Genomic DNA, 23,764 nt, shown 5'->3' with positions numbered 1-23,764 from the left:
TTACTGTAATGTTACTATTGTGAATGCTTGACTTTTCCTTTGCATAACAATGACCGTCGTTTAACAGCCACGTGTTGGAGGCTGCAGAGGAAAAGCATACAGGGATCTTTCCCGGGGACAGCCGCGAGGGGCTGGAACAGGGTCAGACTTTATGCTTTCCAGATTGCCTGCAGCAGGAGGGCACTGCTATCCATTAACTGTTAAGCAGCCTAAAGTTTACGGCTTACCAGGCCTGGCTGCTACACGGATTCTGCTGTCCTGCCCCACTTGTCCGATCTCCAGTGCAAGACCCCAGGCAATGAAAGCGAATGCCGAAAATTCGAACTTGTCCTGAGAGCACATGAGATTAGGTGCTCTGTATGGTCTTGTTCACAGAAACTGAGTAGACTGTGTTCAGTGTTCGCAAACATGTATCTTTGCAAGGAAATCACTTCCTTTTTCCCATCACACAGCTGCGGCTCTTTCCCGAACTGCCCCGGCATCCCCCTCACAGAGGCTGGTGCACATTAGGCGGCGAAAGAAAAAGACTCGGGACGAGATGTTCGCTGAACTGATGGCCTGCTCCAGAGCCGAGGCGGCCCAGCAGAGCCAGTGGAGGGAGACCCTCTCTCAGCAGCAGCGCTCACACAGCGAACGGGAGGACAGGTGGCAGCAGGAAGACCAGCAGGCGACTCAAACGCTGCTTGGACTAATGAGGGAGCAAACGGACACGCTCCGGCGCCTTGTGGATGTTCTGCAGGACCGCAGGCAGGAGCAGAGAGCCCCCCTGAACTGTATCTGCAACCGCCCTCCCCCGCCACAAAGTCCTGTCCCCCCCTCACCCAAAATCACAAGAAGGAGGGGCGCTAGGGGCCGTGAAAACTGTCACTCCACCCCAGCAGAGCGCTCATGTACCAAACAGCTCTCATTCCCTAAAGTATGAGAATTGCTTCCCTTCCTGGCTCACCCAATCCCAAATCCCAGTTTCATCCCCCAACTGTGTAGTTGAGTATTAAAAATAGTTTGCTGTTCATTACTGTATTCGTCATGTTTCTTTGCAGAAGACTTTGTGTGAAGGGGAGATAGGGGTTTGTTAATTGCGTAGGACAGCCACCATTACCAGGGTACAGACATGGGGGCAGGATCAACAGCAGGTCACACACAGAGTGCAGTCACTAGGCACCCGGGTCACTCTGGGAGGTGTCTGCTGCCCCAGGTCAGTCTGGGAGGTGTATGCTGCCCCAAGGTCCAAGCGCCTGGCATCCACAAATGGCAAGGCAGGCTGCCCTTACCATGCCCTTCCACCCTAGCCATTAACCTCTCCGATGCCCTGAGTCCCAGCCAGAGCCATCATCCCCCTACACCTACTTACCCTTCCCACACACCCCTCACCCCTTCCTGCAAACCCACCCCTTCCTGCACACCCTCCTGTAACCGTCCTCCCCCCAGAGACCGCTGTAGGAGCAGGAGCCTGTCAGTCCTCGAGTGTAGAAGCTGTCTGTACATCACTGCACACCGTACCCACCACAGTCTGCGTCCCTGTTTGAACCCTTTAACGCGAATTCGTTAGTAAAGAAAACTTTGTTAATTAAAAATGTTCCAATAACTTTATTTTTAAACGTCTGTTGGAAGGGGGGAAACCTGGTGAACGGGGTATGTAACCGCTGAAAAAAGTGAATAGTAACTGAAACAAGGGCAGGTTCAGCTTCTCTGTAAAGAGACTGGACAGTCATAGGTTACCCTGCTCTCTGAGGAACCCAGCTTTCAAAGCCTCCCGGATGCACAGCGCTTCCCGCTGGGCTCTTCTAATCGCACGGGTGTCTGGCTGAGCGTAATCAGCAGCCAGGCGATTTGCCTCAACCTCCCATCCCGCCATAAAGGTCTCCTCCTTGCTCTCACAGAGATTGTGGAGCACACAGCAAGCTGCAATAACAATGGGGATATTGGTTTCGCTGAGATCCGAGCGAGTCAGTAAGCTCCTCCATCTCCCCTTGAGACGTCCGAAAGCACACTCCACCACCATTCTGCACTTGCTCAGCCGGTAGTTGAAGAGCTCCTTGTCACTGTCCAGGGCGCCTGTATAGGGCTTCATGAGCCAGGGCATTAGCGGGTAGGCTGTGTCCCCGAGGATCACTGTGGGCATCTCCACATCCCCAACCCTTATTTTGTGGTCCGGGAAGAAACTACCTTCCTGCAGGCGTCTAAACAGACCAGAGTTCCTGAAAACACGCGCGTCATGAACCTTGCCTGGCCACCCGACGTAGATGTTGGTAAAACGTCCCCTATGGTCCACCAGTGCTTGCAGCACCATTGAAAAGTAGCCCTTTCGGTTAATATACTGGCTGGCCTGGTGGGCCAGTCCCAGGATAGGGATGTGAGTCCCATCTATAGCCCCACCGCAGTTGGGGAATCCCATCGCGGCGAAGCCATCTATGACGACCTGGACGTTTCCCAGGGTCACTACCTTTGAGAGCAGTAGGTCAACGATTGCGTGGGCTACTTGCATCACAGCAACCCCCACGGTAGATTTGCCCATGCCAAAGTGGTTCGCTACTGACCGGTAGCTGTCTGGCGTGGCAAGTTTCCAGAGGGCTATGGCCACTCGCTTCTGCACAGTCAGGGCTGCTCGCATCCGGGTGTCCTGGCGCTTCAGGGCAGGGGCCAGCAAGTCACACAGTTCAAGGAAAGTGCCCTTACGCATCCTGAAGTTTCGCAGCCACTGTGATTCATCCCAGACCTGCAGCACTATGCGGTCCCACCAGTCCGTGCTTGTTTCCCGGGCCCAGAATCGCCGTTCCAGAGCATGAACATGACCCATTGCCACCATGATCTCCGCGGCGTGGGATCCCATGCTTTGTGAGAGGTCTGTGCCACTCTGACACTTCATGTCTTCACCGCGCTGCCGGAGCCTCCTCGCCCGATTTCTCAGCAGCTGACTGTGGAAGAGGTGGACGATAAGGTGCGAGGAGTTGACAACGGCCATAAGTGCAGCGATGATCGCAGCGGGCTCCATGCTCTCAGTGCTGTGGCGTCCACGCTGTCACTGACCAGAAAAGTGCGGTAACAGATTTCCCGCCAGAGCTTTCAGGGAGAGAGGGCGGAAGTGACGGTTGAATGACGACAGTTACCCAAAACCACCCTCGACACATTTTTCCCCAGCAGGCATTGGGGGCTCTACCCAGCATTCCAATGGGAAGCGGGGACTGCGGAAACTGTGGGATAGCTGCCCAGAATGCACCGCTTCCAATGTCGACGCTTGCCCCGTTAGTGTGGACTCACAAAGTCGAATTAGTGTCCTTAGTGTGGATACACAAATTCAAATTCATAAGGTCGAATCCACAAATTCAACCTAAGTTAAATCGAACTACTCTTGTAGTGTAGACATACCCTTAGATAATAATATCCTCTATCTGGTATCTACAGGCAATAAGGCAGAGGTTCTCAAACTGGGGGTCTGGACCCCTCAGGGGGTTGCAAAGTTATTACATGGGGGGTTGCAAACTGTCAGCCTCCACCCCAAGCCCCAGTTTGTCTCCAGCATTTATAATAGTGTTAAATAGGTACAAAAGTGTTTTTAATTTATAAGGGGGGGTCGCACTCAGAGGCTTGCTATGTGAAAAGGATCACCAACACAAAAGTTTGAGAACCACTGCAATAGGGGAATTTGTTGGTTTTGCTCCCTTAATGTGAATGCTGACCATGCAATTAAAGTCATGCAAAATATACTTAGGTATCATGGCGATGGATGCCTCAAATATATATAGTAAATAGTAATGCTATCAGTTACTGTGCTGTCTCTCACTGGAAAAACGTTTCCCTAGATTTATAAAAACACTGACGTCATAGGTCGAATTTGAGACCTTACAGTAAGACAGACAGACATTTTTAACATACACCATATTTAAGTGGGTACCATAGCTAGCAAATAAGTCACACAAGTCAAATGCTGGATCTCAAACAGTTTTGAGAACTTCAAACACATTTTAAATAAGTTGCTGCACATGTGTTATGTGCACACAGAGCCTGATCCAATGCTTACTTAAGTCAATCTGAGTTTTTCACTGATTTCAGTGATCAGGCCCATTATGTGCATTGCCTTTGTTTTTTAAAATCGGGAATCTGAGTAAATGGTAAAGATGCACATTCCTCTTCAGAACCACCTGGAAACATCAAACTCCGTGAGCATATCTGCGACAAGCTGGCAGGCAAGAGAACTCCTGATACTTTGGAAATATCGAAAGAGTCTGACTGTCAAAAATGGTGCAAAACTGGGCTCAAGAGAAAAAAGTTACCAATACAAATCTTCATGTTGGACAATCTCAGTATCATCTTATAATTCAGTACTGTAGTACTTCATGTAAATATCCTTCCATTATTAATTGCATATGACAGCTAGGGGGAAAATTAACAGGAGTCAAGTACTTAAAGGGATAGTTTTCCTAAGAAATAAACCAAACACACTTTAGTCTGAATTTTTTTTAAAAAACATATTACAGATGAAAGTAACAGCTAAGATTATTAAAACTGAAAGATTAGATAAAAGAAAGATTTTTACTTGTGCACTTGACAGTACTTTTCATAGTCAATTGGGCATGATCCATCAAACACATACGCACTTTACTTCACACACAAGAGCAGTCCCATTTCAGCATCAAAAACCCATTTTCCTGACTGCAGTATTTTTAACCTTTTTTTAAATTGGCTGGATTTCAAATTGACAATGTCTCTAATTTTAGATTAGCACAACATTGAGCATAAGGAGAATTGTGGATGAGTCAGGTATAATGTATGAAGAGTACAGCCTAAAGCCAAGTTCAACGAAGTTCAGACCATATATTCACTTTAACATTTATATTTACTATAAAGCACATTTGTTCTGAATGAAGAAAGTTGTGGACCACAATTGAAAGATAGGTTTCAGAGTAGCAGCCGTGTTAGTCTGTATCCGCAAAAAAAAAAAAAAAAAAAAAAAACAAAAAAAAAAAAAAACCCTAAAAGACTAAAATTTTTATAAGAGCTGCTGCTTTGAAAGCTCACTTCTTCGGATTCTGGAGAAATGAACACACACACACAGAGAATATATAGAACACAGAAAAGAACAAAGTAAGAAAGAAGAATGCACAGGCAGAGAGAGTCTATAGAGATTGAGCTTAGCAGGCAGGAAAAAAAAAAAAAAAAAAGTAGAAATTAAGTAGAAGGTGAGATGGAAAGGAGGAGGGAGATAATAAAGGATATAAAATAGATTCAATTGGAAACCACATTCCATTCCCAATTAAGTCTTAAAAGTTAACAGTTAATTGTTTGTTTATTAATTCAAGTTTCTTCAGCTCTCTTTCTCTCTTCTTTGTTTTTTTTTTTTTTTTCTTTGTTTTTGTTCAAGTCATCTGTCACTGAGTTCTTGTGGTTGTTGGTTTGAAAGGTTTTTTTTGATTTTTTTTTGTGTTGTGATGATTTTTTGTGTTTTTTTATTTTTTTTTGTTTTAGAGAGTTGATGGCCAATGTTGGCATATGTGGGGGCACATGGCAGCATTGATGGCATATGATGGCATATAATTGAAAGATAAATCATCATATAATAAATAAATGTTTTTTTTAAAATTTGATATATGTCACATGGTATATTTGGATTGAAATAACCAAAGCTGATAGGCTCTTTTACAATAGCAAGGACTAAGGAAAATTATTGGGTCTGATTATACTAATAATGATATAATACTTGATATCTCATTTCATCAGGAAATGTCAGTACAGTCCTTTGTTGAACTTACTAAGCCTCACTAGACCACACTGAATTAAACCATCACTTTATAATTGCTAAAGTGCAGCCATTTTTGGAGTGAGCCAATGGAGCTGTTTAAGGTTTAACAGTACACAGCAACACTACAAAGCAATTTTGCAATGTGGATATTAATTTTGTCTCCATATGCAGATAAAGGCAATCTTTTTGTCATCACTAAATCATTTTTTCATCTTGTGTTTTAGTTATTAAAAAGTCCTCCCCCGCAACACATCATTTAAGAAACTTGCTCTCTGTATCAATAAGTACTTATTAATTTGTTAAGAGTTTATACCATTAAAAACCATGCAGGGTAAGTTTCCTGGTACTTTCCCCAGAGATACAGTTAATATAAAAAATGTAAGAGTTTGATGTAGGTTTCTATTTTTACTGTTAGCATTTCATGCCTCATTTTATCTCAAGATGACAAAAACATGAAATATATCTTTTGTACTGAATCTCATTAGAGAGAGGAAGCATATTTTTGACAACTGTGTGTGGCATAAACTTTACATTTGAGACAAGAATTTTCTACTGACTGTTTTTAGGTAACATGAATTAACCAAATGAAGATTTGTAAGAAGTATGATCTATTATTCAATGGTAAGCTGATCTTTCAATCTAAAGTCACTCCAACAAACGGAAGTATCATGAATATTGTTCAAGATAATTTGATCAAAAGTTATAAAATGACTTGAATCACACTTGGAGCTTTCTGGTTGGCTGCAAATGATGTCACCATCTTGTCAATACTCAGTACAGCTCTGGATGGTTTTCTTTAGAGGGTGTATAAATTGTGTTTCGAAAGAGCAATAATGAAATACCAGACAGAGCATGTTACAGGATTACTGCCCTCAGTGGGTGCTGCAAGTTCCTCTGCCTTTATGCCATCAATCACCACCCTATATGCGTAATAATTGCCTAGAAAACTACAGCCTATTCTGTTAAAACGCTTAATTAAAATGCACAAAGGTAAAACAAATTATACTCAGTGTTTTGAAGCTTTCATCTGTATTTCCTCTTTACAGAATTATTGCAAAACTACATTCTGTGATGTCAGGCAACCAAAAAGGCCAAACAATCTGCAGCGGAACAAAATATCATCAGCAAATTTTCACAATTGATTTCTATAAACCAACCTGCAAAATTATCCAGCACAAAGGCATTTTGGTCAGAGAATACTTGTGTTCAAAAAGTAATAGTTAAGACAAGCACATTTTAATTTCTACAGACACACACTGTACAAGAGAAAAGGCAACTAGTTCTAATGTAGCTTATTGCACGTTATCTAAGGAACCACAAAAGCTGCTCATAACAAGCACTGAAATACAAGCTGCAAATGCTGAATAAGCAAATGCATGGCCTAATTATTTCTCTGTAGAAATAAAAGCTTGAGTATTAAGATTAAAGAACTCAGAATTTCCATACCATCCAGAAAAACAATTCATTTTATGTAAATCAAGCTATTATTCTCAAACTATCTGTTCTCAAATTCCATCACAAAACACCGTTTTCTAAAGCAACAAATATTGATAACATTTCAATGTTATGTTAACCAACTTCAAGAGGAAACTAAATTGAGAAAGGCCTACAGTACTTAATTAGCAGAGATACCTTTTTTGAGCAGAAAAGTTCAACCTGACAGACCTAAGAGAGAACCAATCAAAGGAGACTTCTTCCTGACTCGGAAGGTATGATTTTACTCTATTTCCACTGTAACAGAATCTACTTCTCTTCCCAATACTACACCAAATCTTGCACATATTTTGCTTTAACACCTAACAATGTAGTCTAAGAAATAAAAGGCTGTGCCCACGCACATAAGAAGATATTTTTATCAATGTTGGGAATGACATCACATTCACTTAAAAATCCTGATATTCTGTGAGCAAGAGAATCATAGAAATGTAGGACTAGAAGGGCCCTCGATAGATTTAGTCTAGTCCCCTGTACTGAGGCAGGACTAAGAATTATCTAGACCATCCCCGACAGGTGCATGTCAAACCTAGTCTTAAAAACCCCCAATGACAAGTATTCTACAACCTCCATAGGTAATTTGTTCCAGTATTTAAATCACTCTTACAGTCAGGAATTTTTCCCTAGTGTCTAACCTAAATCTCCCTTCTACAATTTAAGCCCATTATTTCTTATCCTGTCCTCTGTGGATAAGGGTAACAATTCACCACCATCCTCTTTATAACAACCTTTTACATACTTGAAGTGCAAATACTGAAAGTATCAACTGCACAACCATGTATTTCTTTAAAAAACAGATGTTGATTTAATTAATATATTGCATTTTGATACTGTTTCTTTTAAATCTCAAACATGCCAGGAAGGAGTTAATTCTGAAAGCATGTACAGAAACTTCCAAGCCCAAGGTAATCAGTATTCCCCTTAAGTTATCTAAAAGGATGAAACTGCTTCCTTTACAAAATTTCTACCAGTTTGGTCATGGTAAACTACAAAAAAATTGATACGTTTATTTTCTTGGTGAAATGGAAGAGACGTTTAAAAAGGCGATCGCATACCGAAAATGGAGTCACTAGCTGATGTGATGTGAAGCAGGACTAATCTGCCCACAGAGAAAACAATCAAAGGATAGTACAAGGATCAGTAAGGGCTGGATTCTTTTCCTACAAAAATCAAGCTAAACAAAGTAATGCAGCAATTAAAAGCCCTGCTTCAAATTTGAAAACAGCCTACCACACAGACATGCAAACACACAAGAAATTGAATCATACCATAAAGTCATTATACCTCTTTTATGCAATTCTCTTAGTGGAATGTTGTCTCCTCCCCCATCGTATGGTAAATAAGGATCAGAAGATACATCCATGAGCGTAACAAACAAAAAGAGTGTTTGTTAGTTCAGAACAACCGAACCATTTCTTACACAACAGCAGCAGGCTGGGAAGCTGCCATATTTGATCAGGATTTGGACTGTGTGCTGCCTTGTTGCAGCAACTGGGTTCTTCCACAGTCGATGATGTCATCAAAGGGAAATTATTGCAGCCCGGTTGCTAGTGGCTACAATCTAGCAGTGCTTAAAGGCGGAACAGCAGACTTAATCAACGTAGCCTGCTATGCCTGAAGGTGACTAAGCTTGAAGTAAAACAGAATGAACTGGTTTTAAGACTATCAAATGCACCAGGCCACACAAGTTAACAGTGAAGATACACTGCAACACTACAGAAAAGGCAGCCATTTTTGCCCTGGGGCTTACTTTCTACAGTAAAATCCAAACAATACCCCCTAATTGCTTAGAATAAAGAAATGCTTACAGTTCATTTAAGTTATAAGAAAGATGTACACAGTGACAGAGAAATCCAACTTCACTCCTAGTTCATCAAACGTGTCTTTAGAATACTAGGATTTAAATATAAACACCAATATGAACTGTAATAATGGCACAAATGTCTGAATGACAGCTCAAAGGCACTTCCAAATTTTAAGACTCAAAAAATGTGAGCTTTTCTCTCAAAGACAAGTTTACATTTCAAAGTATATAAAACAGGACAAAACAGATACCATCTTGCAGCTTTTGTACTTGTTTCATCCACATTTCTACTGACATCTCAGCAAAGGTATTTAAACAATCAGACATTTAAAAAATATTATTTACAAGGAGATACAAACCAAGGATCTGGGGCCCAGATCCTCAAAGGCATTTAGGCACCTAACTCCCTTTGAATTCAATGGGAGTTAGGTGCCTAAAAACCCTTGAAGATCTGGGCCTAAATCAATAAATTGTAGCAGAAAACAGAAACTGAGGTCCTGCCCTCCACTATTTTATTATTTATTATTGTTATTTTGTGGCATCCAAATTTAGTTCTTTGGCCAAGTTGTTTCAGGAAGAACAGTGTAGCTTGGTAGAAATTGGAGAAACAGTTCTGTCCCAAGATCCAATGGATCATCTTTTCAGTCTTAATCCACATTTGACCCTTAGAGCTTGTTTACACAAAAAAGTTGCAGCAATGTAACTTAAATTGTTAAATTTGTGCAAAACATGAGGTAGACAACATTATTATGGTTTTATTTAAACAGATAATGACTTAAATTAAATTTAAGCTAAAGTCAGTGTCTGCATGGGCCAGATCTAAATGACAACGTTTTCCAGGAATAACTACAGTGGTCAGAAGTGTGAAAAACCCATACTCCTACCTGACAGCTATGCCAGTAAAACCCTGAACAGCTCTTCCTAAGTGGCTGCTCCTAGATTAGTTGCCAAATAGAGTCCTTTCTTTGAATAGCCTTAGAAACCCGTATGCTCATTTTTCTTCTCAATTATGAGTGATTTTTGCATTCCCATTGTTGATAATTGTGCTGTACATTCCCTTCCCTGCCCTCCAACACAATGAAAGTGTTTTTTAAAGAGCAAGATACAATGCATGCCAACCTGACATAAATATGGACAGGCACATTACTTTTCTTTTCTCATAAGAGCATATGTGCACAGGATGGAGTACTGATCATCATAACAATGGACATAAGTCTATAGATTATGCATCTGTTATTGCAGGGTCTGGTGCCACTTTCATTTGGTGGGTGCTGGTCTGTGGGTAGCTTGCTTCTGATGATGAGCTTGATGAAGTGGAGGGGCGGTTGTTCAAAGGTCAAAAGACGGGGTGCAGGAAAGATTTCTTTCAGGATGTGGGTCTCATCAATTTTCGGTTGTAATTGTTTAATATCCCTAAGGGTATCATTTAGTCATGGGTATTTTTAGTAAAAGTCATGGACAGGTCACGGGGAGTAAACAAAAAATCATCGACCGTGACCTGTTGATGAATTATACTATAAATACTCCTGACTAAACCTTGGAGGGGAGGGGGGGAGGCACACTGCTGGGAGGAGATGGGAGGGTGGGGAGTGTCAGGGAGGTGCTGCTGGGAGTGGGCACCCAGGGCCGGCCACTCAGGGCCCGCTACCAGGGGCCGCCCGAGCAGCGGCTGGTGTGGCAGTCCCCGGGGTCTCTCCAGCAGCGGTTAGTGTGGCTGTCCCTGGGACCACCTGAGCCGCTGAACTTGCAGCCAGCTGCTTGGGCAGCGCCCTGGGGTCAGCCACACTGGCTGCTGCTGAAGTCATGGAGCCCTAATCATACCCCATATGGGTTCCAGTGTGGGTGGTAGGTGACAACCGTGGGTGTGTGCTCAGAAGAGGGTTTTCCCAGACTGAAGCAGGTTCTCTCAGGGTATTTTGGTGGCCCATTCCAAGAAGGGTGTTTAGATTATTTCTATGGTATCTGTGCAATTTTGGGGTAAATTCAGAATTAGGAATCTGTAGTGTTAATTACCTAGATCAGTGGTTCTCAAAGCCAGTCCGCCGCTTCTTCAGGAAAAGCCCCTGGCAGGCCAGGCTGGTTTGTTTACCTGCCGCATCTGCAGGTTCCACCGATTGCGGCTCCCAACGGCCACAGTTCACCACTCCAGGCCAATGGCGGCTGCGGGAAGAACGGCCAGCACATCCCTTGGCCCACGCCGCTTTCTGCAACCCCCAGTGGCCTGGAGCAGCGAACCGTGGCCAGTGGGAGCCACGATCGGCTGAACCTGCAGACACGGCAGGTAAACAAACCGGCCCAGCCCGCCAGGGGCTTTCCCTGCACAAGCGGCGGACTGGCTTTGAGAACCACTGACCTAAATGTTCAGAAATTCTGAACTCAGTATGTAATGTGTTACAGTTCACAAGAGAATAACTGATTTTAGAATTTCCTTCATTTCACAGGACATATTAAGGCCTTCTTTTTAAGATAGTAATTTGTGCATCTATACATCCGGTACTTTGAGGGAAAATGGCTTAAAAACAACTCACAAGTGGTTAGCAGGCTCAAAGAGTAACTTGTTTCCAAAGAAATTTCATCGTCATTACAAACTAAGATCTCAATCCTGGAAACCTGAATAACTTTACAAATCTGAGTAGTCCCATTGTTCTCAAGGGACAATTCTATAATGTTTCTCAGCGCATGTCTACAGTGTATTGGCACAACTGCAGCAATGCTGCTGTAATGTAGACATTTGCTATGGTGATGGAAAGATTGCCCCTACCCCTCTCTAGAGGCAGTTAGCTAGTTGGTGGAAGAATTCTTCCATAGAGCTGGGGTTAGGTTGACCTAACTACGTCTCACAGCAAGTCAAATTTTTCACAGTCCTGAGAAACGTAGCTACGTTAACCTAGGTGTTGACCAGGTTTCAGGTGACTAAATCTGCAGGACTGAACCCTTTAATTCCATGTTTTGGAACTGTCACTACATACACCATTTAGTCTTATGCATAGGTTACATTTGAAGAATTATTTCTAAAGGCTCAACAGTCATTTTCCTCCCTGTTGTTCTTCAAAAGTGAAAAGTTTCTTCTCCTTGTTCTACAGAAAATTCCACAAAGAACAGCAGTCTTTCAAAATGACTGCCAGCTCAATTGTTCTCATTGGGACTGAAGCCACATCTGTCCTCATCCGATGGTCATTTCAAGAATGAGAATGGACAAGAGTAGATTCACTTCCAGACAGTATAGGGGGCAGCCACCATCCTGTGAACAGCTTGGCTTCCCTGTCATTGACAACAATTAAAGACAGTGACCATTTTGAAAGAATTCAAACCTTGTGAGTTTCTCTGAAGATTTACTATACCAGTATGGCCAAAAGCACCCCTGTATACACACCCTATACACTATTGTAATAATATTTGTATAAAATATGCTTTGTGAGCTGTGATGTTATTGACATGAACTGACCATATAGATCATTGCTGCAACCAAGGTCCTATAGTTGTACCAAATCTTGTACAAAGGTCAAGTAAGGTGTCTATGAAAAGGCTGTAATTTGCTGGTTATGATTATGCTGTCTGTGTGTATCATTTTTGTATTTGAAGTTATTAATATTGGTTGTGTACTTGTATCTCAATGTGTTTGATTCTAAGTAGCACCAGTGAAGCATTTGGCCAGATTTTTGAAAAGGAACTCTTCAGATTAAGTGCTCAATCAAGAAACACTTAACTGACAATGGACCTTGGGAGTCTCCAATCCACATATGAGAAGCCTTCCTGAGAACATCTGAGGTAGCATGTGAGCAATGGCTGCTCTACCTGTAAAGAACTGAGTCATGCATGGACATGTGACTTGCGCATGTGACTCCAAGCTTCATCTTGCTGCTGTATTTTTTTCACAGTAAGAACAAAGAGGTGTCCTTTCACATGGCAGAGTATATAAAAGGCCCTGGAAACCCCTCCATTCTGTCTTCAGTCCTGCTCCTTACCTCTGGAGGAACTTTGCTACACTGAAGCTCTGAACAAAGGACTGATTAACCCATCCAAATCTGTGGATGTACTCCAGAGACTTGATTTGAACATGCAGTGTATACCATCACTGCTACAAGCCTGAACCAAGAACTTTGCCATTGCTGTATGTAACTGATTCAATTTAACCAATTTTAACTCTCATCTATATTTTTCTTTTTTATGAATAAACCTTTAGATTTTAGATTCTAAAGGATTCGCAACAGTGTAATTTGTGGGTAAGATCTGACTTGTATATTGACCTGGGTCTGGGGTTTGCACCTTTGGGATCGGGAGAATCTTTTTTCTTTTACTAGGGTATTGGTTTTCATAACCATTCATCCCCATAAGGAGTGGCACTGGTGGTGATACTGGGAAACTGGAGTGTCTGAGGGAATTGCTTGTATGACTTCTGGTTAGCCAGTGGGGCAAAACCGAAGTCCTCTCTGTTTGGCTGTTTGCTGTGCCTTAGAAGTGGAGGAACACCAACCTTGGGCTGTGACTGCCCTGCTCTAAGCAATTTGTCCTGAATTGATACTCTCAGTAGTATCCTGCCAGAGGCTGCTTCATTACATGAGGCACTATTTGAAAACTAATAACCCACTGCTCAATAATATGATGAAATGTGTATAGCAACATTAAATGGACAGATATAAGCTGAAATTAGGTTTGAAATGTGTTTACCAGACAAATCCAGATAAACTAGTTTCTCTAAGACAAAGGACAAGATGACACCTCTAGCCAGCTGTCATCAAAGTTGAAGGGCAATCACCTATCCAGTGGCCATTCTTTGGCAAGGAAGGGTGGCAGGAACACACAGATCTGCATTTTAGAAAAAAACAGGATGGAACCTGTTTCACCAGACTCTTTGTCTCCATCCCCACAGCAGGAATGAACTTTATAGAGGGGCAAACCTCAGGAAAACGTATTTTTAAAGGGTGGCTGAACTATAAAAATGAGGGGCACACACACTCCAATTTATCTCTCCCTAGCCCTCTCTCTCTTTTTCACCTATGAAGACAAAAGAAACAGCCTTTGGGAGCAGATCCTGGCCTGAGAATTTTGTCAGCAATGTTACTGGGAACAAGCGGTGAGAGATTTCGCCTTGACCTAAGTCTAGTTTGTTAAGTGTTAGTACTAGGAAGCATTTTATCTTTATTTCTCTTGTAACCATTTCTGATTTTAATACCTTATACTTGTACTGACTTAAGACTGCCCTCTCTCTCTCTAGTTAAATAAATTTGGATTTTTTCTTTAGTTTAATCCAGTGTTGTCTTTAAACTGAACTGAGCAGGTAACTCCATTTAAAGCAGCAGTACACTGACCCCTTACAGGGACAATGGACCGCCAATATCTGGACTGTTCAGGAGAGGGCTGGGCTGTGCAGAACACATTTTTGGGGAGAAACCCAGAACTGGGAGTGAGGTGGGGTCATTCTGCAAGTGGTAACCAAGGCAGATGGAAGCCAGAGTGTGAATGGAGCATACTGACAGGCTGCGGGGGTTGGCATTGCTGGACCAAGGCTGTGGCTATACAGAGACATTCAGAATGTGACCTGCATGCTGGCAGGCTGATTGCAAGTGACCCACGTTGGAAGCTACAACAGTAAAGCACAGTGAGGTACCCAAGGTTGCAGTGTGGGGGTGACAGCCACTCAGTGGTCTGGACTGCACCACAGAACGTTATAAACGGCCTCTTTTGGCTATGAAAAATTATAACAGACTTTATATGTTTCAGAGTAGTAGCCATATTAGTCTGTATCAGCAAAAGCGAGGAGTTCTTGTGGCACCTTAGAGACTAACATTTATTTGGGCATAAGCTTTCGTGGGCTATAACGCACTTCATCAGATGCATGGAGTGGAAAATACAGTAGGCAGGTATAAATACACAGCACATGAAAAGACTGGAGTTGCCTTACCAAGTGAGGGAGCAGTGCTAACAAAGTCTGATTAGGGTGGATGTGGCCCATTTCCAACAGTTGACAAGAAGGGGTGAATATCAGAGGGAAAATTACTTTTTGTAGTGCTAATGAGGCCAATCAATCATGGTCTATGTGGCTCATTCCCAACAATTGACAAGAAGGTGAGAGTATCAACAGAAGGAAAATTATTTTTTGTAGTGACTCAGCCATTCCCCTTCTTTATTCAGGCCTAATTTGATGGTGTCAAGTTTGCAAATTAATTCCAGTTCTGCAGTTCCTCAAAGTCTGTTTTTGAAGTATTTTTGTTATTTCTTTTGAAAACTGCCCTTTTCCCACCAGAACTACTCAACATAGAGGGCAGAAAGGAGAGGAAAACTAGACTGTGTGTAAGAGAAAGTAGAAGGTGCAGGAGTGAGGAGAAAACTGGATATGAAAGGGGATATGGAAGACAGGAGGAAGTGGGAATTTGTGATGTATATGTAGGAGAATGTATAAAGACGCAAGAAGCAGGAGGAACAGGAAGTAGGAGGAAATGAGAGGATAGTACAAAGATGTCGCAATTACCCCACAACTAGGTGTAAACAAAAAAAAACCCCAAGAAATCCAGAGTTGAAGGTTAAATTTAACATATTAAGTTACGCAAACACATAGTTAAAGAACCTCTCTCTGTTGTGTAACAATACCACAGGGGGTTGGGGAAATCTAATGTCTTTTAAAATCAGTTTAATCTAATCTGGGAACAAATACTAAAATGCCTTAAGTCAAAATCAAAATGTTTTTTGCCTCGTGTTACTATAGGGTAGAGTTATGGTTGTTTGAGTGTCCTAACTATGCATTTATATACACCTTAAAAACACTTAGATTTCTTTTAAGTTTAACTATCATTCTAAATTCCCAAATTTACAGTGCTTGATTTTGGAATAGTGACATCTCTAATATTTTTTTCATATGTACTGTCAATCTTAACATTTTTTTTTTCTGGGAATAATATAACAGAAGCTGGTAGTGACTAACACTTCCCGTGCTAAAAAGATTCTTCCCACCTTTTCTCTGAGATGCTCTCACATTTCCATAGGTTGCAGCAAGCCTCTGGTACTTGGCAGGGGGACAGCTCTCAAGTACAGAAGTGCATTTTCTTTGCCCAGTGAAACTTTACTTAGATTTTGCTGAAAATATAAATGATTAAAAATCATCATTCCTGTTCCTTGTTTGCATGCCTTAGGAATGTTTTGGCAGATGCCTAAACAACAGCTTAAACATCAGTGATGAGCTGCCAAAATATTAACAACCGGATCGCTCCTCCTCACCCCATGAGGGGGTCATGCCCCCCCCCCGGGACCCATGCCCTATCCACCCCCCTTCCCTTTACCTTGACTGCCCCTTGCCACCCCATCCAACCCCTCCTCTCATTCCTGATGGCACCCCGGGACCCCTACACCCCATCCAACCACCCCTTCTCTCTGTCCCATGACTGTCCCTGGAATCCCTACCCCTCCCTAACTACCCCCCACCGCCCCATCCAACCCTTGCTCCTTTCTGACTGCCCCCCCAGGACACTTGCCCCCCGATCAATCCCCCTGTTCCCTGCCCTCTGACCGCTCCGACACTAATCCAGTCCCCCAACTCCCCGCCCTCTTCCAACACCCGCTCCCTGCCCCCTTACCGCGCCGGACCCGGGGGCCGGGCAGGAGCCGCGCCGCCCCGCCGGACCCGGGGGCCGGGCAGGAGCCGCGCCGCGCTGCCCGGCGAGGTCGCAGCTGGACCCGGGGGGCAGGAGCCCTCCTCCCGCTGGCGCCCCCACCTCCTGGCCCCAGCTCACCTGGTGGAAGCCTTATCAGCCCTCCCAGGCTTCCCCCGCGAACAGCTGATTCGCGGGAAGCTGGGGAGGGGGAGGAGAAGCCGGAGGAGCTTCAGAAGAGGAGGCAGAAGCAGAGTAAGGTGAGCTGGGGCCAGGGGAAGGGTAGAGAGCTGCTAGAGCTTTTGTTAAATTTAAAAGCCCTTTTGGAACTAGTTGTCCCTCCAGGAACAACCGGTTCTAAACGGGCTTCTAAATTTAACAATCGGTTTTTGCGAACCGGTGCGAACCAGTTGCAGCTCACCACTGTTAAACATATGAATATTTCTAGGCTGACCACCCACTGAAACCAAAGCAGCAGCACCCCCACTGCCTACTGGGAACATCTGAGAGACGCTGGAGCAGTCTCCCCCTCCCGCAACACCCAGTTTCTCACCTCTTCTTTCCCATCCCATAAAGAACGGGAGTACTTGTGGCACCTTAGAGACTAACACATTTATTTGAGCATAAGCTTTCATGGGCCCACGAAAGCTTATGCTCAAATAAATTTGTAACTAAGTATTCCTGTTCTTTTTGTTGATACAGACTAACATGGCTGCTATTCTGAAACTTTTCCCAGCCCATGTTTCAGTATCATTCTCCATCCTACCCAGGCTCCTTATCTCAATGTACTCCCACCTTCTTTCACATCTCCAGCTCTTGGCTCCTCAGCATTCCAATCAGACAGCTTCTTCTGCTACACTGGGCCCAGAAGAGGGGTCACTGAAAGCACAGGAAAAAACAGATTCCTGGCTCTCCATTCCAAACCTAGACAGCCTGGAGCTGTCAGGAGCTGCAGTCGAAGAAAAAGGCCTGTTTAGCCCCCTGCAGCCGCAAGGGAGACAATTATGATCAGGGCCGGTCCACAACATTTTGGCACCAGAGGCGGGGAGCTCAAATGATGCCCCCATGCCCTCTCGCTTGGGCCAAAACTTTGAAAGGTCTCAATTCTGCCTTCTTCCTGCTCTACTCCTCTCATGGTACTGCTCTGCTATCTATCCCAATAAAGGAGAACAAACAACTTAAAATGCCTTGTTCAAAAATTTTAAAGTAACACTTAACTTTCAAACGCCTTAACAGCAAATGTAACTTTTCTTGTCTGCATAATAAACACTAGCATTTTTATCTGTTTGAACAATCAAAGTGGTGCTTTCCCTGCAAATCTTTGCAACCAAGAAGGAACTGCTTCCTCAAGGTCCACAGTCTGGGCCAGCTCATGCTCTATTGAGATGGTTGCAAGGCTGACCAGCCACTCCTATGTCATTGTGGAGCATAGATTTTTTTTATTAACTTCAGCTTGGAGAAGTTGTGTTCTCCACTGGCAACTGTTACAGGAAGTGTTAGAGGTATGAGCTGAGCAACAAAAGCATTTGGAAAGAAGGTGGGTATCTTATTTGTGCACATATATTCCAGAACAGCCTTTGGAGTTGATCCTGCTGAAATGCATCTTGAAAGGGCTTTCAGTTCATCTCCTAAACCACTCGCATCAATACTGTGCATGTCATCATGTGTCAACACTGTCTCTAGTGCCCTGCATTGCCAGTGTAGGTCTTCTTCAGGTATAGCGAGGAGTTTTGGAATAACATTCAACATCCCAAATATACTGCTGTGTTCCTTGAGCTGCATGAAAGGTTCAACTGACTGGATTGCACAATCTAGCACCTGGTTAAAGAATTCAACTTTGTATTGTTGTTTGGGGTCTCTTATGGGATAATCCCGTGCCTCATAATCAAAATGTCATCTTCGGTGACTCTTGTATTCTTGAATGGGTGGGAAAATAGCGTCAGTGTGAAGTTCCTCTGCCAACTTCTGTGCACTCTTCAGGACGTTTTGAAATCCCTCATCTCACCGGGAAGACTGTAGGTATGACTTTGCTTTGTTCAGTTGTTCCATTGCTCCAGATATTTCAAGGTCAACACCTTGGAGTCTCTTGCTTACAACAGTATGTCATGCTGCCACACAGAAATTTGAAGTTATGTATGTTTCTAGTGATTCCATTTCCCTCTGTCACTGTTCTCCCACAAACAGTTCCTATCATAGCATTATCCTCCATAATGGCAACTATGGCATCATCTATCTTCCCAATTTGGTGTTTGATGGACTTTAGTGCCTCCACTCGACTTTCCCATCATGTGGCATTCAGTGGTTTCAGTGTCGGAAAGGATGTTCCCAGATGTTGCTTCAAAATTTGCCATCAATGAGTTGATGCAGAGAAAAAATACATAGATGCTTTGAATTACATGAAAAAATTCAGCAGCCTCACTAGAGGCTGACGCTACATCACTGACCACCAAGTTCAATGGATGAGAACTGCATGGGACAAAAAAAGCTTGAGGGTTTAACTCTTGGATCCGTGTCTGCACTCTGTTCTTTCCTCTCATGTTGGCACCATTATTGTAGCCCTGACCTCTCATGCCAACTATCACAATTCCCGTATCTTCCAGCTTTTTAAGAAGCACATTTGTCATACCAGCTCCTATAGTATCATCAATGTCAATAAATTCTAGTAAATGCTCTCTGACAGTCACCATTGCAGGGACATTTTCACTAGGTTCTGTTGTTGTTACAGAATGCACCTTGTAACAAAAGTTCCTCCTCTACCTTGGTGGGTCCTGCACTTATTGGCACATTTGCTCACCTCAGTGATCTTCCCCACAGTCTGGATCAACTCCTCCTGTGTCTGATCAGGAGTTGGGAGGTTTGGGGGGAACCCGGGCCTGCCCTCTACTCCGGGTTCCAGCCCAGGGCCCTGTGGATTGCAGCTGTCTATAGTGCCTCCTGTAACAGCTGCATGACAGCTACAACTCCCTGGGCTACTTCCCCATGGCCTCCTCCAAACACCTTCTTTATCCTCACCACAGGACCTTCCTCCTGGTGTCTGATAACGCTTGTATTCCTTAGTCCTCCAGCAGCACACCCTCTCACTCTCAGCTCCTTGTGCCTCTTGCTCCCAGCTCCTCACACACACTTCCTCTCCTCTGGCTCCTCCCTCCCTGACTGGAGTGAGCTCCTTTTTAAACCCAGGTGCCCTGATTAGCCTGCCTTGATTGGCTGCAGGTGTTCTAATCAGCTTGTCTGCCTGAATTGGTTCTAGCAGGTTCCAGATTACTCTAGTGCAGCCCCTGCTCTGGTCACTCAGGGAACAGAAAACTACTCAGCCAGTGACCAGTATATTTGCCCTCTACCAGACTCCTGTACCCCACTGGCCTGGGTCTGACACAACCATTAAAGTCATTTATTCGATATGGTTGATGTCAGGTGTGCAGTCCAGAATAACAGAGTAATATCTTGCTGACTTCAGATCTGCCACAATCTTGTTTGACTTTTGTTGCCAGTAACTGTAGGATATAATTTTGATTTGTTTTTCCAAAGTAGTGGTGTGTATACATTTCTGGGGTGCTGACTCTTTGTAGATGCTCCTGGAGTACAGCATCAAACTCAGCCATCAGCTCCACAATTTTAAGGAAGTTTCCATTGTTTAGCACATACAGCTGATCTGAAGTGCCACGCAGTGCTAGGTTCTGGGTAGCAAGCATTCTCACAATAGTAATGAGCCTTTTCACAACATTTTGCCAGTAAAGAGAATCTGATGCAATCTTCTCTTGATGCTGATTATTTATGGTGGTTTTTAACCTTGGTCTCATCTCAAGCTCTTTCCACCTATGGAATGCTCTCTGGTGACTTGCTACCTTCTCATGGCATGCCAGATTTCTAGCCAGATTTTTCCAGTTCTTTGTTCCTGTAGAACCCAATGTGGCTGGAACATTAGACTGGAAAAGTCTGCAACAAAAACAGTATGCAGCATTCTGAGTTTTTTAGTACATAAGCCATGGCCTCTCCACTTTGTCACCATTGGGGATTTCATGCCAGTAATGTATTGGATGGAAACTTCTATTTTCATTGTCTTTGGGGAACATGAAGTTTGTACTGCATGGGCCACAGCAAGTGATAAAGAAATCCCTCAGGCTACTGCTCATGTGGGTCCACAGTCCTGGATCTTCTAGACCAGTGGTCTCCAAAGTGGGGTGCGCAGCAGGAAGAGCACTTTTTTGGCGGGGAGGGTTGGGATTCTGAGCGGTTTTTTGGGGGGGCGCACTTTGGCATGGCAGGGGGTGTGTACTCAAAAAATTTTTACTGATGGGGTGTGCAATCAAAAAAGTTTGGAGACCACTGATCTAGACTTAAGGAATTAAACTCAGCAGTTGTTTCTTGCGCCTCCACCGCACTCTTCTCTGATCTACACTTTTCTTCAGGAATGTGCATGGTTACATCCATTTGAGATGGAGATATGGATGCTGCAATAGCTGCCAGGTCACCTGCACTCTGACTAATTGGAAGATCAGGTATCTCATCATTCACATCCTCACTGGGGCCGGAAGACTCACCATGAACATTTGTGTCTATGTATCTCAGGAGAGCTCCTTCCTGCTTAGATGGAAAAGCTTCCTTTGCTTGCTTTCTTTTTCTGAATGCTGCCCCAGGAGGGGCGTTTTCTTTTCACTCATGACTGCTGTTCTGTGCCAGCTATAGTAGCTCTCAACACTCAATTGAAGGGGACAAATAAGCAGGATGGTAGTAGGGCCTGAGTGAGGGAAGGTATCAGCATCTTAAGGGCCTAACTGGCTCCTACTACTTCAGTTGACTGCCTCTTCTCCTCAAGTGGGTTCAGGGAAGCAGCAGGAAACAGGAAGCTCCCTGAGAAGCTGGTGTAAATCAGTTCAGCTCCTGGGGGTGCTAGAGAGGTACATAGAGGCTCCTCCTCCTCCCTCTCCCTGCAGCTCCTGCTGCTTTCTGGTATTCCCTCTCACCTTTTCTCCTGCCTGCCATGTCATGTCTCTTGTGCCCTCCTTCCTCCAGCATAGCACTCCACCATCTCTGTGCATCTAGAGCAGAGAGAATACATATGCACCAGCAATAGACACAATTTTCTACACTCTGCATCCTCATGGCATCTCCCCACAGTCTGGCATCTGAGGCAGCTGCCTCAATTCGCCTCATGGTAAGGCCAGCCCTGATCACTGTCAGGGGAGACAATCTTCAGAAACTTTAAATGGTTAACTAACAAGCCTCTACTGAGCATACACCAACTGTGATTTTTTCAAAGGCTTCTAAATTAGCCAAATTTGAGTGCGTTTTCACAGGAAAGGGAAAGGCACATCCCTGACACAAAGGAAGCCCCTTGCCAAATGTTAAGTCCCTCCTGCAAAACCAAAGTGTTAAAGCTTCTCAAGGAGAAGGTCACCAGAATTTTTAACATGGGCAAAACAATGCATGTTTCTGTAACCTCCTTGTCAGAAATGGCTGAACCATTCTAACTGAAATAACTTAAAAAAGCCAGACCCAGACACCTGGCATGGAAATTTTCAGCACAAATGGTTAAAAGTTTGGCAAAGTTATAAGCAACTGAGAGCAGGGTCGTATAGTGGGAAGCATTAGGCAAGCTTAATAATAGGTGGTTCTACCACACCTGCAGCAACAGTAGCACTAAAAACACAACTGAAAGTGGCAAATCTGTGTTTGACATTAAAGGATGTCACACTGCCAAAAGTTGTGTTCTGAAATTTATTATACAAACTATAGAAGCTGATGCAAATTTGTGGCTTTGGGGGGGGGGGGAGAGGGTGTGTGTGTCAGTTGGAGTCATAGTAAAATTTTTGTTACAGTACTTTGTATTTCAACCAATCACATGGCCATTGTGCACAATCACTGTGGCATAACCAAGAACTTTGTTTTAGGCCCAGCCTGACCAGGGTGCCCTGACCCAGGAACCACTCAATAGGTAGCTTCTCCTGTGCCCGAACAGTTCCCACTTGTTTATAGAGCCTGAATAGAAGTGATAATATAAGAATCCTCAGCAACTGTTTCTTTTGCTCCCACTGATCAGCTGTGGAAGAAAAATGAAGTCAGATCTTAACTAGCAAGGGAGTAGGGCAGAAGAGTATGAAATTCCAACATACAATTAATATCTAGACCCCAAGAAAGTAGTTGCATCTTCCCTGTATTTCTCTGGGCTATGGGGAAGAGGCATGTTTCTCTACTGCCTATCAGAACCCTGAATACAGGGGGAGAGAAAGAAGAGAAACAAACTAACAAGGGAGAAACAAGGAGGAACAGAAGAGGTAGAGGAAAGGAGGACCATTAGGCTTTGTGGGGGGCCTACTTTTACAGCTTGGCCCAGATCTTATAACTAAGGCTGTGTATCTGTCACGGAGGTCACAGATTCTGTGGCTTTCCATGTCCTCCATTACTTCTGCAGCGGCTGGTGTGGCTGCCCGAGCAGATCAGGCAGCCTCTGGGACAGCCGCATCAGCTGTTGCTGGGGCAGTCTCGGGCCACCGCGGCTCCCGCACCCCTGCAGCAATAGTTCGGGTCAGGGCAGAGGGTTGAGTGCAGGGTGGCATGGGGCGGGTTCCCCCAGAAACAGCCGGCATGTCCCTGTAGCTCCCAGGTGGAGGGACCAGGAGTCTCTGCACGCTGCCCCTGCCTGCAGGCATGGCCTCTGCAGCTCCCATTGGCTGTGGTTCCTGGTCAATGGGAGCTGTGGAGCCAGAGCTTGTGGCGGGGGCAGCACGCGGAACCCCCACGGCCTTCCCTCCTGCTAAGAACTGCAGGGACATGCTGGCCACTTCCGAGGTGATGTGCAGAGCTGGGTAGGAAGACTGTGGGGTTCACAGTCCGCGCACCACTGCGCACTCCCCTAGCACCTGTGGCACCCCAGACTGCCCCTCACACAGAGCATCCGCGGCCCTCCAGCCCAAGTTTTAGTTACGGGTATATAGTACAAGTCATGCATTGGTCACGGGCCGTGAATTTTTGTTTGCCTGTGGCCTGTCCATGACTTTTACTAAAAATACCCATGACTAAAACGTAGCCTTACTTGTAACTCCTGGCTGCAGCCCTGCTTGCAATTAAATCAATTTTCTCTTCATTGCTGCTCTCAGGAGTTGTCCATCAAGTTTTTCTTCACGTCTAGCCCTGGAAGAAAGAAAA

At 44.2% G+C, this 23,764-nt stretch overlaps 1 protein-coding gene across 11 annotated transcripts in view; it reads right to left on the bottom strand.

Annotated features, from left to right (window-relative positions):
- Positions 1-23,764, bottom strand: part of CLCN3 (chloride voltage-gated channel 3) — a 117,768-nt gene that overhangs the window by 50,370 nt on the left and 43,634 nt on the right. For 2 of the 11 annotated variants that reach the window (XM_039542333.1, XM_039542340.1), the window contains exon 1: positions 8,516-8,748. The exons of 3 other annotated variants lie outside the window; for them this stretch is intronic. In XM_039542333.1, the coding sequence (XP_039398267.1) occupies positions 8,516-8,594 (79 nt within the window). In that variant the 5' untranslated portion in view covers positions 8,595-8,748. Of the gene's footprint in view, positions 1-6,743; positions 6,838-8,499; positions 8,749-15,983; positions 16,107-17,413; positions 17,498-21,582; positions 21,658-23,651; positions 23,750-23,764 lie in introns of those variants that run through there. 6 more of the 11 variants (XM_039542335.1, XM_039542336.1, XM_039542337.1 and 3 more) reach the window with 6 other exon arrangements.

Source organism: Mauremys reevesii, linkage group 5, assembly GCF_016161935.1.
Source record: "Mauremys reevesii isolate NIE-2019 linkage group 5, ASM1616193v1, whole genome shotgun sequence".
In the NCBI taxonomy this organism is placed as follows: domain Eukaryota; kingdom Metazoa; phylum Chordata; order Testudines; family Geoemydidae; genus Mauremys; species Mauremys reevesii.
Note: the sequence above shows the minus strand (reverse complement) of the source record. Positions and strands in the feature narration are given on the sequence as shown.